Source organism: Macaca nemestrina, chromosome 17, assembly GCF_043159975.1.
Source record: "Macaca nemestrina isolate mMacNem1 chromosome 17, mMacNem.hap1, whole genome shotgun sequence".
NCBI lineage: Eukaryota > Metazoa > Chordata > Mammalia > Primates > Cercopithecidae > Macaca > Macaca nemestrina.
In genome coordinates, this window is record NC_092141.1 from 16,912,303 (window position 1) to 16,931,427 (window position 19,125).

At 44.5% G+C, this 19,125-nt stretch overlaps 1 protein-coding gene across 1 annotated transcript in view; it reads right to left on the reverse strand.

The window, feature by feature from the left end:
- Positions 1 to 4,226: 4,226 nt before the first annotated feature.
- Positions 4,227 to 19,125, reverse strand: part of LOC105491089 (uncharacterized) — a 133,459-nt gene continuing 118,560 nt past the window's right edge. Inside the window, exon 7 of the mRNA XM_071082402.1 lies at positions 4,227 to 12,969. Coding sequence (XP_070938503.1) covers positions 12,956 to 12,969 — 14 coding nt within the window. The 3' untranslated portion in view covers positions 4,227 to 12,955. The remainder of the gene's footprint in view (positions 12,970 to 19,125) is intronic.

Genomic DNA, 19,125 nt, shown 5'->3' on the forward strand with positions numbered 1-19,125 from the left:
TCCTTCCTTCCTTCCGTCTTTCCTTCCTTCCTTCCTTTTTTTTCTCTCTCTCTTTCTTTTTTGACAAAGTCTCAGTTGCCTAGGCAGAACTGCAGGGCTCATGTGATCCACTCACGTTGGCCTCCCAAAATTCTGGGATTACAGATATGATCCACTACAACCAGCATGATAAAACTGTCTTGAAGAAATGGAGGCATGGAAAAGTGTGTGTGTTTAGGGGTGGGTAAGGGAAAAGTTTAAGCCACAGTTGCCTGAGATGTCAATACCAGGCAGGACTAACAAGCAGCTGGTAAAAAATTAAAAAGAAAAACTAAAAAAGGACATGTCCATAGGAGGCTTTGAAAAGCTCTTATTCAGGCCAGGCTTGGTGGCTCACGCCTGTAATCCCAGCACTTTGGGAGCCCGAGGTGAGTGGATCACCTGAGGTCAGGAGTTCGAGACCAGCCTGACCAACACGGTGAAACCCCATCTCTACTAAAAATACAAAAACTAGCAGCGTGTGGTGGCACACGCCTGTAGTCCCAGCTACTTGGGATGCTGAGGCAGGACAACTGCTTGAACCTGGGAGGCAGAGGTTCCAGTGAGCCAAGATGGTACCATTGCACTCCAGCCTGGGTAACAAGAGCAAAACTCCATCAACAGAAAAGAAAAGAAAAAGAAAAAAGCTCTTATTCCTGGGAATATGTAAGGCCTTGTGCATGTGCATAGGCCCAGGAAAGACATGAAAATGCCATAATCTGTCACCTTTGGCTGACTTTGAGGCTGTGCATAAGCAGGAAATGAAGGCTAAAGTAGAGTTGTCAATCGTGAAAGTGTACCCCAACACACACACTAAGCCCTTCTGCAAAGGCTGGGAGACCTATAGATTCAAGGCATTTAAGGAAACTGCTATGCAATTATCAGCTGACCACTAAGCTAACTAGGCAGAGACTTTAGCTGCTGTATGTGACAAAAAATACAGACATCACATAATTTGTCTAGGAAATTCACTAAACAAATGAACAGCAACAACAGCAACAAACAGTATCAACCACAAACCCTGGGGAGGCAGGATCCAATTTTCAGAGTTGCCACATTGTATTATTTTAAATGTTGTGCTTTCAACAAAATATTATGAGACATGCACATAAGAAGGAAAACATGGCCCACAGACAGGAGAAAAAAGAAACAATAGAAACTGTTCCTAAGAAAGTCGAGATGTTGGGTTTACTAAGCAAAGACTGTATGTAGGTATGTTTTATTTATTTTTATTTACTTAATTTTTTTAGAGATAGAGTCTCACTCTGTTGTCCAGGCTGGAGTGCAGTGGCACAATCATGATTTGCTACAGTCTCGAACTCCTGGGCTCCAGTGATCCTTTTGTGTTAGCCTCCTGAGTAGCTGGAACTACAGGCATGTGCCACCATGCCGGCCAATTTTTTAATTTTTTTGTAGAGATGGGGTCTCATTTTGTTTTCCAGCCTGGTCTCAAACTCTTGGCTGCAAGTGATCCTTCTGCCTCAGGTGCCCAAAGTGCTGAAATTACAGGCATGAGCCACTGCGCCTGGGGCCTAGACAAAGATTTTAAATCAGCTATTTTAAACATGTTCAAAAAATTAAAAAGGGCCAGGTGCAGTGGCTCATGCCTGTAATCCCAGCACTTTGGGAGGCTAAGGGGGATGGATCACCTGAGGTCAGGAGTTTGAGACCAGCCTGACCAACATGGTGAAATCCCATCTCTACTTAAAAAATACAAAATTAGCTGAGGGTGATGGCTCACGCCTATAATCCCAGCTACTTGGGAGGCTGAGGCATGAGAAGTGCCTGAACCCAGGAGGCAGAGGTTGCAATGAGACAAGATTGCACCACTGCACTCCAGCCTGGGTGACAAGAGACTCCATCTAAGAAAAAAAAGAAAAAAATTAAAAAGGAATCATGTCTAAAGGATTAAAAGAAAGATGTCTCACCAAATAGAGAATCTCAAAAAAGAGATGGAAATGATGAAGAATCAAACAGAAATTCTGGAGTTGAAAAATAAAATAACAGGCCAGGTGTGGTGGCTCATGCCTGTAATCCCATCACTTTGGGAAGCCAAGGGGCAAGGAGGGCAAGTCACTCAAGGTCACGAGTTCGAGACCAGCCTGGCCAACATGTTGAAACCCCGTCTCTACTAAAAATAAAAAAAATTAAAAAGTAGCTGAGCATGGTGGCACGCTCCTGTAATTCCAGCTACTCAGGAGGCTGAGGTGGGAGGATCACCTGAACCTGGGAGGTGGAGGTTGCAGTGAGCCAAGATCGCCATACTGCCCTCCAGCCTGGGTGACAGAGTGAGACTCAATCTCAAAAAAAAAAAAAAAAAAAAAAAAGTACAATAACAAATGAAAAATTTAATAGAAGGGCACAACAGCAAATTTGAACTTGCAGAAGTAAAAATTAGTGAACTTGAATGCACTGGTCAATTGAGATAATCCAATTTGAGGAACAGAAAGAAAAAAGATAAAAGAAAAATCAATAGAGTTTCAGAGACCTCAGGGGTATCATTAAGTGTACCAATATATGCAAAATGAGAGTACCAGAAAGAGAGTGAGAGAGAAACAGAAAAACTTAAACATAATCGTCAAAAATTTCCCAAATTTGATGAAAAAAATAAATATGCACATCAAAGAAACTCAGTGAACTCTAAATGGGATAAAATCAAATATATCTATACCTAGACACACCAGTCAAATTGTCAAAAGCTAAAGTCAAAGAGAGAATCTTCAAGGCATCAGGAGAAAGGTGACTTATTATGTACAAGGAACCCTCAATAAGATTAACATCTGACCTCTAATCAGAAGTCATGGAGACCAGAAGAGGCATCTACCACGACATACTAAAAACTCTGAAAGAAAAAAACTGCCAACCAAAAATTCTCTATCTAGTAAAAATGTCTTTCAAAAATGAAGCAGATATTAAGAGAGAAACAAAAATTCACCAAGGGATCTACAATAAATACTAAAGGGATTTATTCAGGCTGAAATGAAAGCACACTAGACAATAACTCAATATGCATGAAGAAATAAGGTACACCAGAAAAAGCCACTACAAAGACAACTATAAAAGAGTATGAAATGTAAATACAGGCCAGGCGCGGTGGCTCATGCCTGTAATCCCAACACTTTGGGAGGTCAGAGTGGGTGGATCATTTGAGGTCAGGAGTTTGAGACCAGCCTGGCCAACATGGTGAAACTCTGTCTCTACCAAAATATACAAAAATTAGCCGGCATGGTGGCATGTGCTTGTGGTCCCAGCTACTTGGAAGGCTGAGGCAGGAGAATCATTTGAACCCAGGAGGCAACGGTTGCAGTGAGCCAAGACTGCACCACTGCACTCCACCTTGGGCAACAGGGCGAGACTCTGTCTCAAAATAGATAGACAAATAAAAACACAGCATCAAACAATAATTAGAAATATGTGCTGATGGGCACATAATGTATAAAGATGTTATTTGTATGATGTTAATAGCCAAAAGGAGAGGAGGAAATGGAACGATATAGGAAAAAAGCTTTTTTATATCATTATATATTCTGACCTTTTAACAAATAATTGACAAGAGAATTAAAATGGTACACTAGATAATATCTATTTAACAAAAAAGAAGTCAACAATGGAGGAATAGAGGAACAAAAAGGATATAAGATATATAGAGGATGTGCGTGGTGGCTCACACCTGTAATCCCAACACTGGGAGGCCAAGGTGGGCAGATCACAAGGTTAGGAGTTTGAGACCAGCCTGGCCAATATGGTGAAACCTTATCTCTACTAAAAACACAAAAATTAGCCAGGCATGGTGGCATGCACCTGTAGTCCCAGCTACTTGGGAGGCTGAGGCAGAAGAATTGCTTGAACTCAGGAGGCAGAGGTTGCAGTGAGGTGAGATTGTGCTACTGCACTGCAACCTCGGTGAGAGAGCGAGACTCCATCTCAAAAAATAAATAAATAAATAAATAAAATATATACTATGATCAGGTGGGATTCATCTCAGGAATGCTAAGTTGGTTTAATGAATAAGATTTAGTTATGCAACATATGTTATTAATAGAATAAAGGAAAAAATAACATGATCATCTCAATATACACACAAAAAGTATTGGGTAAAATCTAACATTCTTTCATGATTTAAAAAAATCAACTAAATAGAAATGGAGGGAAATATCTTCAACCTGATAAAGCATATCTATGACAAACTCAAAGCTAATATAGCATACTCAATGATAAAAGACTGCAAGCATTCCCTCTAAGATCAAGAATAAGACAAGGATTTTGCTCTCACTTCTTCTATTCAGAATTGTATTGGGGGTTCTAGCCAGGGCAATAAAGCCAAAAGAAAAAATTAAAAAACAAATAATAAGAGGCATCCAGATTACAAAGGAGAACTAAAACTCTCTCTCTCTCTCTCTCTATATATATATATATACACACACACATATATGTATATTGCAAATGCCATAATCTTGTATACAGAAAACCCGAAGAGATCCACAAAACAAAAACAAAACCTCTTAGAACAAATAAATTCCTTTCAGCAGGGTTGCAGAATACAAGATCAGTATCTTGGACCAAATACAAAATTAATTGTATCTTTACTCAATAGTAATGAATAATCTTAAAATAAAATTAGGAAAACAACTTCATTTACATTAGCATCAAAAACAAAATTCTTAGGAATAAATTTAACCAAAGAAGTACAAGACTTTTACAAAGAAAACTACAAAATATAATTGAAAGAAATTAAAGAACTCCTAAATACCTGGAAAGACAGTCTATGTTCACGAACTGGAAGACAATATTAAGATGGCAATACTACCCAAATTGATCTACATATTCAATGCAATCTCTGAATATCTCTGCTGGCTTTTTTGCAAAAATTGACAAGCTGATCCTAAAAATTATATGGAAATGCAGGGGACCTAGAATAGCAAAAACAATCTTGAAAAAGAAAAACAAGGCTGGGCACGGTGGCTCACGCCTGTAATCCCAGCACTTTGGAAGGCCAAGGCAGGTGGATCACGAGGTCAGGAGATCGAGACCATCCTGGCTAACACAGTGAAACCCCATCTCTACTAAAAATACAAAAAATCAGCCAGGCATGGTGGCGGGCACCTGTAGTCCCAGCTACTCGGGAGGCTGAGGCACGAGAATGGCGTGAACCCGGGAGGCAGAGCTTGCACTGAGCCAAGATGGCGCCACTGCACTCCAGCCTGGGCAAGAGTGTGAGATTCCGTCTCAAATAAGAAAAAAAAAAGAAAAAAAGAAAAATCAATTTGAAGGACTAACACCTTTCTTTCTCTTTATTTGTTATTTTTGAATTTTTACTTTTAAATGAACATTTCTTGATTTCAAAACTTATTACAAAGCTATAGTAATCAAGACAATGTGGTACTGGCATAAGGGCAGACATATAGATTGATGAATTAGAACTGAGAAGCCAGAAATAAATCCTTACATTTATGGTCAATTGATATTTGACAGGGGTTCCATGACAATTTAATGGGAGAAAGAATAGCTTTTTTAACAAATGCTCCTGGGACAGCTGGGTATCCACATGCAAAAGAATTAAGTTGAACTACTACCTCAAATCATATACAAAAATCAACTCAAAATGGATCAAACACCTAAATGTAAGAGCTAAAACTATAAAAATCTTAGAAGAAAACATAGGTGTAAATCTTCATGACCTTCGACAACAATTTCTTTTCTTTTTTTTTTTTTTTTTGAGGCATTGTCTTGCTCTGTCGCCCAGGCTGGAGTGCAGTGACGTGATCTTAGCTCACTGTAACCTCTGCCTCCCAGGTTCAAGCAATTCTCCTGCCTCAGCCTCCCCAGTAGGTGGGAATACAGGCATGTGCCACCACACCCAGTTAACTTTTGTATTTTTAGTAGACACGGGGTTTTACCATGTTGGCCAGGCTGGTCTTGAACTCCTGACTTTGTGATCCTCCCACCTCGGCCTCCCAAAGTGCTGGGATTCAGGCATGGGCCACTGCGCCCAGCCAACAATTTCTTAACCATGACACCAAAAACCCAAGCAATCAGATAAAAAATAGATACGTTGAACTTCATCAAAATTAAAAACTTTTGTACATCAAAGGGCACTATCAAGAGAATAAAAAGACTGTTCACAAAACGGGAGAAAATATCTGCAAATCATATATCTAATAAAAGTCTAGTGTCCAGGCCAGTGTGGTGGCTCAACCTGTAATCCCAGCACTTTGGAAGGCTGAGGTGGGCAGATCACCTGAGGTCAGGAGTTTAAGACTAGCCTGACCAACATCGTTAAACCCCATCTCTACTAAAAATACAAAAATTAGCGGGGCATGGTGGCAAGTGCCTCTAATCCCAGCTACTCGGGAGGCCAAGGCACGAGAATAGCTTGAACCCGGGAGGCAGAAATTGCAGTGAGCCGAGATCATGCCACTGCACTTCAGCCTGGGTAACAGTGAGACCCTGTCTCAAAAAAAAAAAAAAAAAAAAAAAGACAAATAATCCAATTTTAAAAATGGGCAAAGGATTTGAATAGACACTTCTCCAAAGAAGATACACAAAAGCAAGTCACACAGCTTGTAAGTTCATCCTGTGTAGAGAGGTGAAATGGCTGAGGCTGCAGGTGACTGGATGACCTTCCCAGAGCCACAACACATAGCTGGTAAGTGGCAGAGCTGGATCTTAAGCCATGTCTGTTTGCGTTCTTGCTGCTCCTTTGGTGATGCCCACACCATGCCCATCCCAGGGCCAGATCTGCATGTGGATCCTTGCTAAGGAAAAGGACATGGAAGTCTTTCTTAGGCTATTTCTACCCAATGTTGATGTCCTTCAAAGATATCAGATCTCACTTCACACACGAGTGGGTGCTGGGGAGGACTGAACGTTTCCAGCCTTCTGGAGTAAGATGAAGAGTTGCCTCAGGGTCACCTTGGATTTAGGCCCTTGGTAGAGGCCAGCATTGAAGCACTAAGGTCCAAGGGGAAAGTCCCAGGTGGGATAACATAGACATTACATCTGTACACCCTGTGTTTCTCTTTTCTTTCCTATCTGTGTGGCTCATTTTGAATTTTTTTGTAGAGATGGGGCCTTGCTGTGTTGCCCAGGCTGGTCTCAAACTCCTAGGCTCAAGCAATCCTCCTGTCTCAGCCTCCCAAAGCACTGGGACTACAGGCATGAGCCACAGTGCCTGGCCAGCACTGCATCTCTATGGGGTGTTTTGATGTGTACAGGGTGCATCCTCCTTCATTCTTACTCCAAATTTTCTTGGCTTCATCCTTCCCAGCGAACTTAGGCTTGTCAAGTTCCAAACAAGTGCTGTCAGGCCAGCTGTGCTGAACAAACACTCAGGTGGATATTATGGATTTTAGCAGACACTGTTTTCTCTAAATGAAAAAATATGGACATTTTAATGATAGTTTTGAGATTTGGCACTTGAGACTGAGGTCAGGAAAATAACCATAATGCTCAGGGCCTGCTGTTTGTGAGCATTTCAGCTTTTTGCTGAGCCGGGGCTAAGCTAAGTGCCCATGGTGCTCTGCTCCACCCGATGCAAATCATCACCCTTGGGAATTCAAATGTCTCTGGGTAAGATGTGAGTGTGGCAAATGCGTCAGTTAAAGTTCTTCCTGGCCAGGCACGGTGGCTCACATCTATAATCCCAGAACTTTGTGAGGCCAAGGCACGCAGATCGCTTGAACTCAGGAGTTCAAGACCAGCTTGGCCAACACAGCGAAACCCTGTCTCTAGGAAAAATACAAAAATTAGCCAGGTGAGGTGGGGCACACCTGTTGTTCAAGCTACTTTGGAGACTAGGTAGGAAGACTGCTTGAGCCTGGGAGGTGGAGGGTGCAGTGAGCTGAGATTGTGCCACTGCACTCCAGCCTGGGTGACACAGTGAGACCCTGTCTCAAAAAAAAAAAAAAAAAAAAAGAAAAGAAAGGAGACATGCAAACCAATTGTAGTGTCTCACATTCAAATAAACTAACCACAAAATAAATAAATAAAAATGTAAAAAGTTCTTCCTAAGAGGCTCAGCAGGGTCACCCCAGGATGCTCACTGTTTGTAATCACCACAGCCCCAACTCTTCCTCTGCCTTGCAGAGCCCCTACAGGGCGTGGGGTCAGAGACACATTCTGGCCCAATGCTGCAGCCTTATGTCAACTGCATGGCCTCGAGGCAACAGGATAGCCTCAGCTTCCCCAAGCTGACATTTTTTTAAATCCTCTTAAAACATTTTGGTGGCATTAATCAAAATGTACCTTCACATTATTGTGCATCCATTCCCCTCACCTATCTCATCCTGCAAAACTTAGAACTCTGTCCCCATTAAACACTAATTCCCCATTTTCCCCTTCCGCCAGACCCTGGCAACCACCATTCTACTTTCTGTCTCTATGAATCTGACTACTCTAGTACCTCATATAGGTGGAATGACACAGGATTTGTCTTTCTGTGTCTTACTTCACTCAGCATAACGTCCTCAAGGTTCATCCAGGTTGTAGCACTGTGTCAGAATTTCCTTCCTTTTTAAAGTTGGATAAGGCCCCATTATATAGATGAATCATGTTTTGTTTATCCAGTTATCTGTAGATGGATGCTGAGGGTGCTTCCACCTTTCTGCTATTGTTTGGAGTGCTGCTGTGAATGCGGGTGGGCACCAGGTTGACTTTTGATACCGGATGGAAGGAGGAGAGCACAGTGCTCCTTGGCCACCTCCACAAGGAAAGCCTTCCTGGCCAGGGCAGCCCCTCATGAACTGGGCTGAGAAGAGCATGGTCAGTGAGTTTCTTCATGGATGGTTCTACTATAGCCTCAGCACATCTTGGAGTCCACCCCATGGCTCCTGGGCTCACCTGGTCATTCCATTCACCTGACTCCAGAAAGTGCTCCTGGCTCTTTCCTGTTTTAGTCTGGATTCCACTTCACATTCCACACCATTGTCATCTCCAGAAGCTTCAAACATTCTCTAAACTGACGTAAATGTCCACCTCTTCCTGACCCCCAAATTGTCAGTAGGTCACTGGGAACTCATGGTGTTAACAAATCACGGTGTCATCAGAAAACCCTCACATCCTTAGCCTCTTCTCAGACATCCCTCCACTCTCTCACTCTGCTAGAAGCTGGGCTCTCCCCTGAAGACGCCGTTTCTCCTGCAGCTCTCTCAAGGGGTGGCTGTTTTTGTCTCCCACACCCTGCCTTCTCTAAGGACCTGCAACTGACAAGAGTTCTTCTCCCCACTTTTCCAGCATATTCCTCCCCTCTTCTTCTGTAACAACTCAGCCTCTCCAAAAGCATGCTTGGGGACCACATCACCCTCCAGCCCGGCTTGCTGCAGTCACCTCCAGACCTCTAGCCATTCTGCCCACTCAGGGAAGGTTTCTCATCCTCCTCACACTGTCCTTCTGTCACCAGACACTCCTGTGCTCATTTCTGGCAGCTTCAACAATGTTGTTCATGAATCCTCCTGCCTCTGCTTCCCAATCTCTTCTTCCACAGCCCTCTTTCCCTCCAACACACCTGACCCACCTTCATGGAGTCCTGGCCAAGGCTGAGACTTGTCACTCTCAATAACTGCATCTTCTCCAGAGTTTCTGCTTCAGGTATCCCCTCTTGAACAACTGCCTCCACCTTGCCAGCCTATTTCCTCCACCTTCCCTCAGCCTTGTCTGGCTGACATCCAGTCCCATGCCCTTGTACAGCTGCACCCACTGTAGGAAGCAACAACACGCCTCAGCCGCCAGCCTCCCCACACTCGCCTCCCTGCTCCATGTGTGCCCGGAATCTGGTTCCTTCCCTATCTCCCTGGCATCCGCACATCCTCCCTCACTGGGCACTTTCCCCCACAGGCAAGAGAATGCACTGTTATCTTTCCATACTTTCAGAAAAAAAAAACAAGAAAGAAAACACCCTCCCTAATCCCACATCCCTTTCCGATGATCTCCCCATGTCTCCATTCCCTTTTACAGCAAGACTCCTCCCAAGCGAGGTCTGCCCTCGGTCCCCACTCCTGACACCATCTTATAAAGCCACCAGCAACACACGTCTTGCCAAACCCAATGGCCGCCCCTCAGGCCTTGCTCAACCTCTCAGCAGTTTGTCACCCATCACTTCCTCTTTCTTGAAACCCACGGCCTCGGCCAGGCATGGTGGCTCGCCTGTAATCCCAGCACTTTGGGAGGCCGAAGTGGGCAGATCACAAGGTCAGGAAGTTCAGACCACTGTGAAACCCCATTGCCGAGACCAGCTCGGCTGGGGAGACCCTATCCCAGCGGTGCTAGAGGAATTAAAGACACACACACAGAAATATAGAGGTGTGAAGTGGGAAATCAGGGGTCTCACAGCCTTCAGAGCTGAGAGCCCCAAACAGAGACTTACTCACTTATTTATTTATTTATTTATTTACTTACTTACTTACTTATTTTTTGCGATGGAGTCTCGCTCTGTCACCCAGGATAGAATGCAGTGGTGCAATCTTGGCTCACTGCAACCTCTACCTTACCGGTTCATGCCATTCTCCTGCCTCAGCCTCCGGAGCAGCTGGGACTACAGGCACCCACCACCATGCCTGGCTAATTTTTTGTATTTTTAGTAGAGACGGGGTTTCACCATGTTAGCCAGGATGGTCTCAATCTCCCGACCTCGTAATCTGCCCACTTCGGCCTCCCAAAGTGCTGGGATTACAGGCATGAGCCACTGCGCCCGGCTACTCACATATTTATTAACAGCAAACCAGTCATTAGCATTGTTTCTATAGATATTAAATTAACTAAAAGTATTCCTTATGGGAAATGAAGGGATGGGCCGAATTAACTGCAGCAGGAACATGCCCTTAAGACACAGATTGCTCATGCTTTTGTTTGTGGCTTAAGAATGCCTTTAAGCGGTTTTCCGCCCTGGGTGAGCCAGGTGTTCCTTGCCTCAGTCCCATAAACCCACAACCTTCAAGCTTGGGCGTTAGGGCCATTATGGACATATCACAGTGCTGCAGAGATTTTGTTTACGGCCAGTTTGGGGGTCCGTTTATGACCAGACTTTGGGGGGCTTGCTCCCAACACCCCATCTCTACTAAAAATACAAAAATTAGCTGGGCGTGGTGGTGGGCGCCTGTAGTCCCAGCTACTCGGGAGGCTCAGGCAGGAGAATGGCGAGAAGCTGGGAGGCGGAGCTTGCAGTGAGCCCAGATCGAGCCACTGCACTCCAGCCTGGGCAACAGAGGGAGACTGTCTCAAAAAAAAAAAAAAGAAGCCCATGGCCTCCCTCTTGCCCACCCAGCTCAGCTACTCCTGGGAAGCTCCAGGGCTTGGTCTTTTTTCTTCTGCGCTTTAGGCTTCTATATTTCCCTGTCTACTCACCTTCTCCACTTGGATGTCGAAATGAAATCTTGCGCCTGACTCTGGATCCCTGAGTCTTCTCCACAGCAACAGCAGGCACTGAGGGGCATCCTGGATTCCTCTCCTTCCTGCACTCTCCAGAGCCGCTCCATCTGCTCTGCCCTTGCTGGGCTGAGTCCCCTCATCTCTCACCTGAACTACTGCAATGGCCTCCTAGCCAGGCTTTACTTTTAATTTTATTTTATCTTATTTTTTTGAGATGGAGTCTTGCTCTTGTTGCTCAGGCTGGAGTGCAGTGGCGCGATCTTGGCTCACTGCAACCTCCGCCTCCTGAGTTCAAGTGATTCTCCTGCCTCAGCCTTGCGAGTAGCTGGGATTACAGGTGCCTGCTACCACACCCAGCAATTTTTTTTTTTTTTTTTTTTTCTGAGATGGGGTCTCATTCTGTTGCCAGACTGGAGTGCAATGGCTCAATCTTGGCTCACTGAAACCTCCGCCTCCTGGGTTCAAGGGATTCTCCTGCCTCAGCCTCCCGAGTAGCTGGGACTACAGGCACATGCCAGCATGCCCGGCTAATTTTTTATACTTTTAGTAGAGACGGGGTTTCACCATGTTAGCCAGGATGGTCTCGATCTCCTGACCTTGTGATCTGCCTGTCTCAGCCTCCCAAAGTGCTTGGATTACAGGCGTGAGCCACCGTGCCCAGCTTATTAGTTTATTTTTAACTCTTGTGCCTCTACAATCACTTCTCTGCATGGCTACCAAACAGATTGCTTATTTTTAAATTTTTATTTTATTTTTTGAGACAGGGTCTTGCTCTGCTGCCGAGGCTGGAGTGCAGTGATGCAATCAAGGCTCACTGTAGCCATGAACTCCTAAGCTCACGTAGTCCTCCTGCCTTGGCCTCCTGAGTAACTGAGACCACAGGTACACACTACCATGCCGAGCTGATTTTTAAAAATTTTTCATAAAGATGGGGTCTCACTGTCTTGCCTAGGCTGGTCTCAAACTCTTGAGCTCAAACAATTCTCCAACCTCGGCCTCCCAACAAAAAAAATTGTTTAGAAATGTAAATTAGGTCCTGCTCAGAACTTTGCCGTTCCTTAGATAAGGCCTTGGGAGGTTCTGCCCTACCCATCTCTCATGAGCCACCCCCTAGCAGCTGCCTTGCCCATTCTGCTGCTCACACTAGCCTTCTGCTGCCCCCCACACCCTGACCCTCACCAGTGAACCAGCAATGGCCCTGCCACAGGGCCTTTGGATGTACTGTGCCCACCCATCAAGCTCTCCCCAGATTGTCACATGGTTCTCCCCGCATACCTTTCAGTTATCTGCTCACATTGTGTCACCCACTCAGGGACTTTCTCTGACCATTCTCCCTAGAACAGCACCCCTCTCCCTGGCTCTTCTTTCCTCGCCTTGCTCTGCTTGTCTTCCTAGTGCTTATCAACACCTGTCATCTTGTGTATTCAGCTGATTCATGTCTGCGTCCCCTACCAGAGTGTGGGCTCCAAAAGAGCACAACCCGGTTTGTCTCACTTACTGTTCTATCTCCAGCAACTGGCAGGGTGCCTGGCACAAAGGAGCCTGTAGAGCATCTGCAGAGGAATCTTGGGGCTGCTCAGAAATGCGAGGCTGAAAGCGTGGAAGTATATAAAACCGACGCTGGGTTATTGCTTATACAGAGGCAAATGCAACCAGCTATTTTAAACAATAAGTTTGTATAAGTAGAAAAAATTGCTTTGGAGAAAAAAATAAGGAATTCCTCTCATCCCATGCCTTACCCCTAAATCTGTGTTTGCTCTGTCGCCCAGGCTGGAGTGCAGTGGTGCAATCTCAGCTCACTGCAACCTCCGCCTCCTGGGTTTAAGCAATTCTCTGCCTCCGCCTCCCAAGTAAGTGGGATTACAGGCAAGCGCCACTGCGCCCAGCGAATTTTTTTTTTTTTTTTTTTTTAAGTAGAGACAGGGTTTCACCATCTGGGTCAGGCTGGCCTTGAACTCCTGACCTCGTGATCCACCTGCCTCAGCCTCCCAAAGTGCTGTCTGGATTTTACACTTTTGAAAAGGAGGTCACAATTACCAACTCAGGTTAATTATTCAAATATGCAGAAAGAGAACAGCCAAATCCTAGTAGTAACTGCACAGAAATACTGACACAGATTTCACTAACATTTATGACTTCACCTCTATTTGAAGGGAAGATCTCTCATGCAACATAACAATGAAGCATGCTTAAAATTAATGAAGTTAACATACAACAGTGTTAGATTACTATTTATAAATAGGGAGGTACATATAAAAAGAAACTTTCAGACTAGACTTGGTGGCTCCTGCCTGTAATCCCAGCACTTTGGGAGGCTGAGGAGGAGGATCGCCTGAGGCCAGGAGCTTCGTTTCTATATATATTAAAAAAGCAAGCAGAGCACGGTGGCTCATGCCTGTAATTCCAGCACTTTGGGAGGCTGAGGCAGGCAGATCACCTGAGGTCAGGAGTTTGAGACCAGCCTGGCCAACATGGTGAAACCTCGTCTCTACTAAAAATACAAAAATTAGCCAGGCGTGGTGGCACCCGCCTATAATCTCAGCTACTCGGGAGGCTGACGCAGGAGAATCACCTGAACCCGGGGGGCGGAGGTTGCAGTGAGCCAAGATCGTGCCACTGTACTCCAGCCTGGGCGACAGAGAGAGACTCCATCTCAAAATAAAATAACTGGGTGTGGTGGCATATGCCTGTGGTACCAGCTACTCAGAGGCTGAGGCAGGAGGATTGCTTGAGCTCAGGAAGTTAAGGGTACAGTGAGCTATGCTCACGCCACAGTACTGCACACTTCAGCCCAGGTGACAGAGCAAGAAGACTCTGTCTCTAAAAAGAAAAAAGGAAAAAAACATTTTGAAAGACTAGAGGGGCTAAGGTGGGGGTAAACAGGGAAAGGGTTATAACAGGAGACTGCTATCTTTTGAGATATACCATAAATACTACTTAACTTTTTTTTTTTTTTTAGATGGAGTCTTGCTTTGTTGCCCAGCCTTGAGTGCAGTGGCGCGATCTCGGCTCACTGCAAGCTCCACCTCATGGGTTCACGCCATTCTCCTGCCTCAGCCTCCTGAGTAGCTGGGACTACAGGCGTCCACCACCACGCCCGGCTAATTTGTTTGCTTTTTGTATTTTTAGTAGAGACAGGGTTTCACCATGTTAGCCAGGATGGTCTCGATCTCCTGACTTCGTGATCTGCCCGCCTTGGCCTCCCAAAGAATACTACTTAACTTTTAAACAACAAGCTTGTATTACTATGGAAAAGTAAATATACTTATTTAAAACGTATATAAATCCATAGTCTACCATGTACATCAAGATAATTCCCAAATGCATTAAGGATTTAAGACAAAACAATGAAAGTTCTAGAAAAAAACAATGAAAGTTCTAGAAGAAAGTTCTAGAAGAATTCAAGTTGTAGGTTATAAAAGAGCACACCTTTATAACCTTGGAATGGGGAAGGGCTTTCTAGCTTTGACTTATCCAAAGCCACAAAAGGGCTGGGCGTAGTAGCTCACGCCTGTCATCCCAGCACTTTGGGAGGCCAAGGCAGGTGAATCACCTGAGGTCAGGAGATCGAGACCAGCCTGGCCAACATGGCAAAAACTCATCTCTACTAAAAATATAAACATCAGCTGGGTGTGGTGGTGGGCACCTATAATCCCAGCTACTCTGGAGGCTAAGGCAGGAGAATGGCTTGAACTTGGGAGGCAAAGGTTGCAGTGAACCAAGATCACATCATTGCACTCCAGCCTGGGCAACAAAAGCAAAACTCTGTCTCAAAACCAAAACAATAAACAACAAAAAACACAAAGCTATAAAAGAAGAGACAAAAATTAAAAAATTTTTCTGCATGGCGAAAACAAATCATCATAAGCAAAAACAAAGACAATCACTGGGGAAGCTATTTACATCTCAAATCACAGACATAATCTCTCCAAAGTACTAAAAGTTCCAAGATGAGGTTTCCAAACACAAAGAAATATGGGCAATGGGGCCAGGCGCAGTGGCTCATGCCTGTAATCCCAGCACTTTGGGAGGCTGAGGTGGGTGGATCCGAGGTCAGGAGATAGAGACCATCCTGGCTAACACAGTGAAAGCCTGTCTCTACTAAAAATACAAAAAAATTAGCCGGGCGTGGTGGTGGGCGCCTGTAGTCCCTGCTACTTGGGAGGATGAGGCAGAATGGTGTGAACCCGGAAGGCGGAGCTTGCAGTGAGCTGAGATCACGCCACTGCACCCCAGCCTGGGTGACAGAGGGAGACTCCATCTCAAAAGAAAAAAAAAAAAAAAATATATATATATATATATAGACAGAGAGAGAGAGAGAGAGAGAGAGAGAGAGAAACAGAGGCAATGGCAGGGTGTGATGGCTCACGCCTATAATCCCAGCACTTTGGGAGGCTGAGGCAGGTGGATCGCCTGAAGTCAGGACTTTGAGACCAGCCTAGCCAACATGGTGAAACCCCATCTCTACTAAATACAAAAAAAAAAAAAAAAATTAGCCAGGCGTGGTGGCAGGTGCCTATAATCCCAGCTACTCGGGAGGCTAAGGCATGAGAATTGCTTGAACCTTGAACCCAGGAGGCAGAGGTTGCAGTGAGTCGAGATCACACCACTGCACTCCAGCCTGGGTGACAGAGCCAGACTCCATCAAAAAAGAAAGGAGAGAGAGAGAGAGAGAGAGAGAGAGAGAGAGAGAGAGAGAGAGAGACAGAGACAGAGAGAGAGAGACAGAGAGAGACAGAGAGAAAGAAAGATGGGCAATGAATATGAAAAGGCAGTTCACAGAAAAATGAACACAAATAGAATTTTAAAACATATTCAGTCTCATTTATAACAAAATGCAAATGTAAACTAAATTCAGACACCACTTCTCACCTATTAGGCCAGAGGCCAGCAAAAATCCAAATGTCTGATAGCACTCTCTGTGGGCCAAGCTGTGGTTAAAGAGGCACTCTCCTATGATGCTCATGGGAGAACAAATTAATCCAATTCCCACAGGAGCAATTTGGCATGTTCTATCAGAAGCATAAACTCTTTGATCCAGCAAGTATATGTTTGAAACTTACACACATGAACATATACATATGCACGTTAATGTTGATAGCATTGTCATAAGAGCAAAAGACAGGAAACAGTCCCTATGTTCATCATCTATGGGGTGACCCTACATCCCAGTTTGCTTGGGACAGCCCTGGTTTATACCTTTGCCCCAGTATAATAATAGAACCCTGTTCACTCTTGAAAATGTCCCAATCTGGATGGTTGGTTTTATGGCTACCCTAATCATAGGGGACTAGATAATTGATGCTACACCCATATAATAGAATACCATGCAGCAGAAAAAAAGAGTGTGGATGCGGATGCTTTCTATGTATTGATAGGCAAATGTCTCCAAGACACATTGCTAAGTGAAAAGAAAAAAAAAAACAAACAAAAACGAAAAGCCAGGTGCAGAATAAAATGCATAGCATGCTAACTTTGGGGTTAAAAATAAGAGGATATGATGCTACTCACATTTGCCTGTATGTGCCTAAGAAACTCTGGAAGGATACACAAAATACTGATAACAGTAGTTACCAGTGTATACGCATCTGAGAAGGGAAGGGAAGACTGAGTGGCAGGGACTTTCACTGTATATTTTTTCATAATTTTTTTGAGTCAAGTAAAAATAAACGTTTGAATCCATTCAGAGTTAAACTTTAAGATGAAAAGTATATAAATTGTCACAGACTTCTAATTGCCTACACAAGTCATCCTTCCTTTTTGTAATAGAACCCCAGATTAGATTTCCCACCCTTCCTTGAAGCTAAGTGTAGCCATGGGACTAATGAAATATAACAGCAAGTGTCACATGAGTCTTCTAGAAAGACATAAACTTTATCCTGTCACTTGGGATATAGTTGTGATGACTGGAACTCTGGCAGCCATTTTCATTTATGAGGATAAATGCCACTCCCTTAAGGACGTGAGAGCTAAAAGGTGCCTGGATCCCTAGTAATTTTGTGAATTCAACATGCTAGCTTTGGAACTTTTACCTCTGGACTTCTTTTTTTTAATGAGAAAGAAGGAAGTTTCTTACCTTAAAGCACTGTTTTTCAGGACTCTATTCCTTGCCACTTAACCTAATTCTAACTGATACGGACGTGTGCTGCTAAACTACCAAAAAATATGTTAATTTTCATTACCCACTTTTGGTGAGATGACAGGACATCTCTATTTTCTTTGTACCTTTGGTATTTTCTGTACTGAACATGTATTTTAGCATCAACTATCACTTTAAAACAACATTTACACGATTACAGAAAATGGATCTTCTAGTTTCTGGTTTTGTGTCAGGTAAATTTCACTTTCTTTTCTTTTTTTTTTTTTTTTTTTTTTTTTTTTGAGACGGAGTCTCGCTCTGTCACCCAGGCTGGAGTACAGTGGTGCGATCTCGGCTCACTGCAAGCTCCGCCTCCCAGGTTCACGCCATTCTCCTGCCTCAGCCTCCTGAGTAGCTGGGAGTACAGGCGCCCGCCACCACGCCCGGCTGATTTTTTGTATTTTTAGTAGAGACGGGGTTTCACCGTGTTAGCCAGGATGGTCTCGATCTCCTGACCTCGTGATCCGCCCACCTCGGCCTCCCAAAGTGCTGGGATTACAGGCGTGAGCCACCGCGCCCGGCAAATTTCACTTTCAAAGGAGATAATGACAGCAACCATCAAGAGGGATAATATCTCCAGAAGCCATCTGCTGTGGTGCTTTGTTAGCAGCAGAGATCCCATAGCATCCTTGCTGCTGCAGAAGCACAGGCTGAGGCCTTTCAGTTGAGGAAAAGCCGCCTGTTGCTTTAAATTGTTAAGTGGGACCTAGAAGATGCTTGGAGCCAGTTCTGATTGAGATTTGCCAAATCCCCAGGCTCAGCTTGTCTGCTTTCTGCTGGTAAACAGGTTTCTATTGTCTACGACTGTCTGAAGCAGGGGAGAAATCCTCCATGGCCTGCGGAGATGGATGATAAAACTCACATGGGTGCCCCACTGGCTCATTGACTCATCCTGGAATGATCGGAAGGCCGGAAGGCTGGCATATGTTCTTGGACTCAAATGTCAGTTTCCTATATTGCCATATACAAACAATTCCAGAGCGAGAGAACTTTTATAGAAGACGTGTTGAAAGTGGCTGAGAAGACCATCAGCAGGGAGCTCCTAGATGCCTGCAATTGTGCAATCTGTGAGTCATCCTGTTGGCCTCCTGCTGTGTTTCTCCAGCTGGGCTCATAGCCTCTAAGGGATGAGGCCTGTCACAACTACCTGAGCGGGGCTATGATGCACCTTTCTGGCATGTCATTTTTATGCAAAAATTTATGGAGGGGAAAGTCATCTTTTTTTTTTTTTTTTTTTTTGAGACGCAGTCTCGCTCTATCGCCAGGCTGGAGTGCAGTGCCGCGATCTTGGCTCACTGCAACCTCCACCTCCCAGGTTCAAGTGATTCTCCTGCCTCACCCTCCTGAGTAGCTGGGACTACAGGCACGTGCCACCACACTCAGCTAATTTTTGTATTTTTAGTAGAGACGGGGTTTCACCATGTTGGCCAGAATGGTCTTGATCTCTTGACCTTGTGATCTGTCTGCCTCGGGCTCCCAAAGTGCTCGGATTACAGGCGTGAGCCACTGCGCCTGGCCTGAAAGTCGTCATTTTTATATTAAACTATCACTGCTATGTTATGAGGGGAGTAGAAACCTTTTATTTATTTTGTATAAATTTAGGGGGT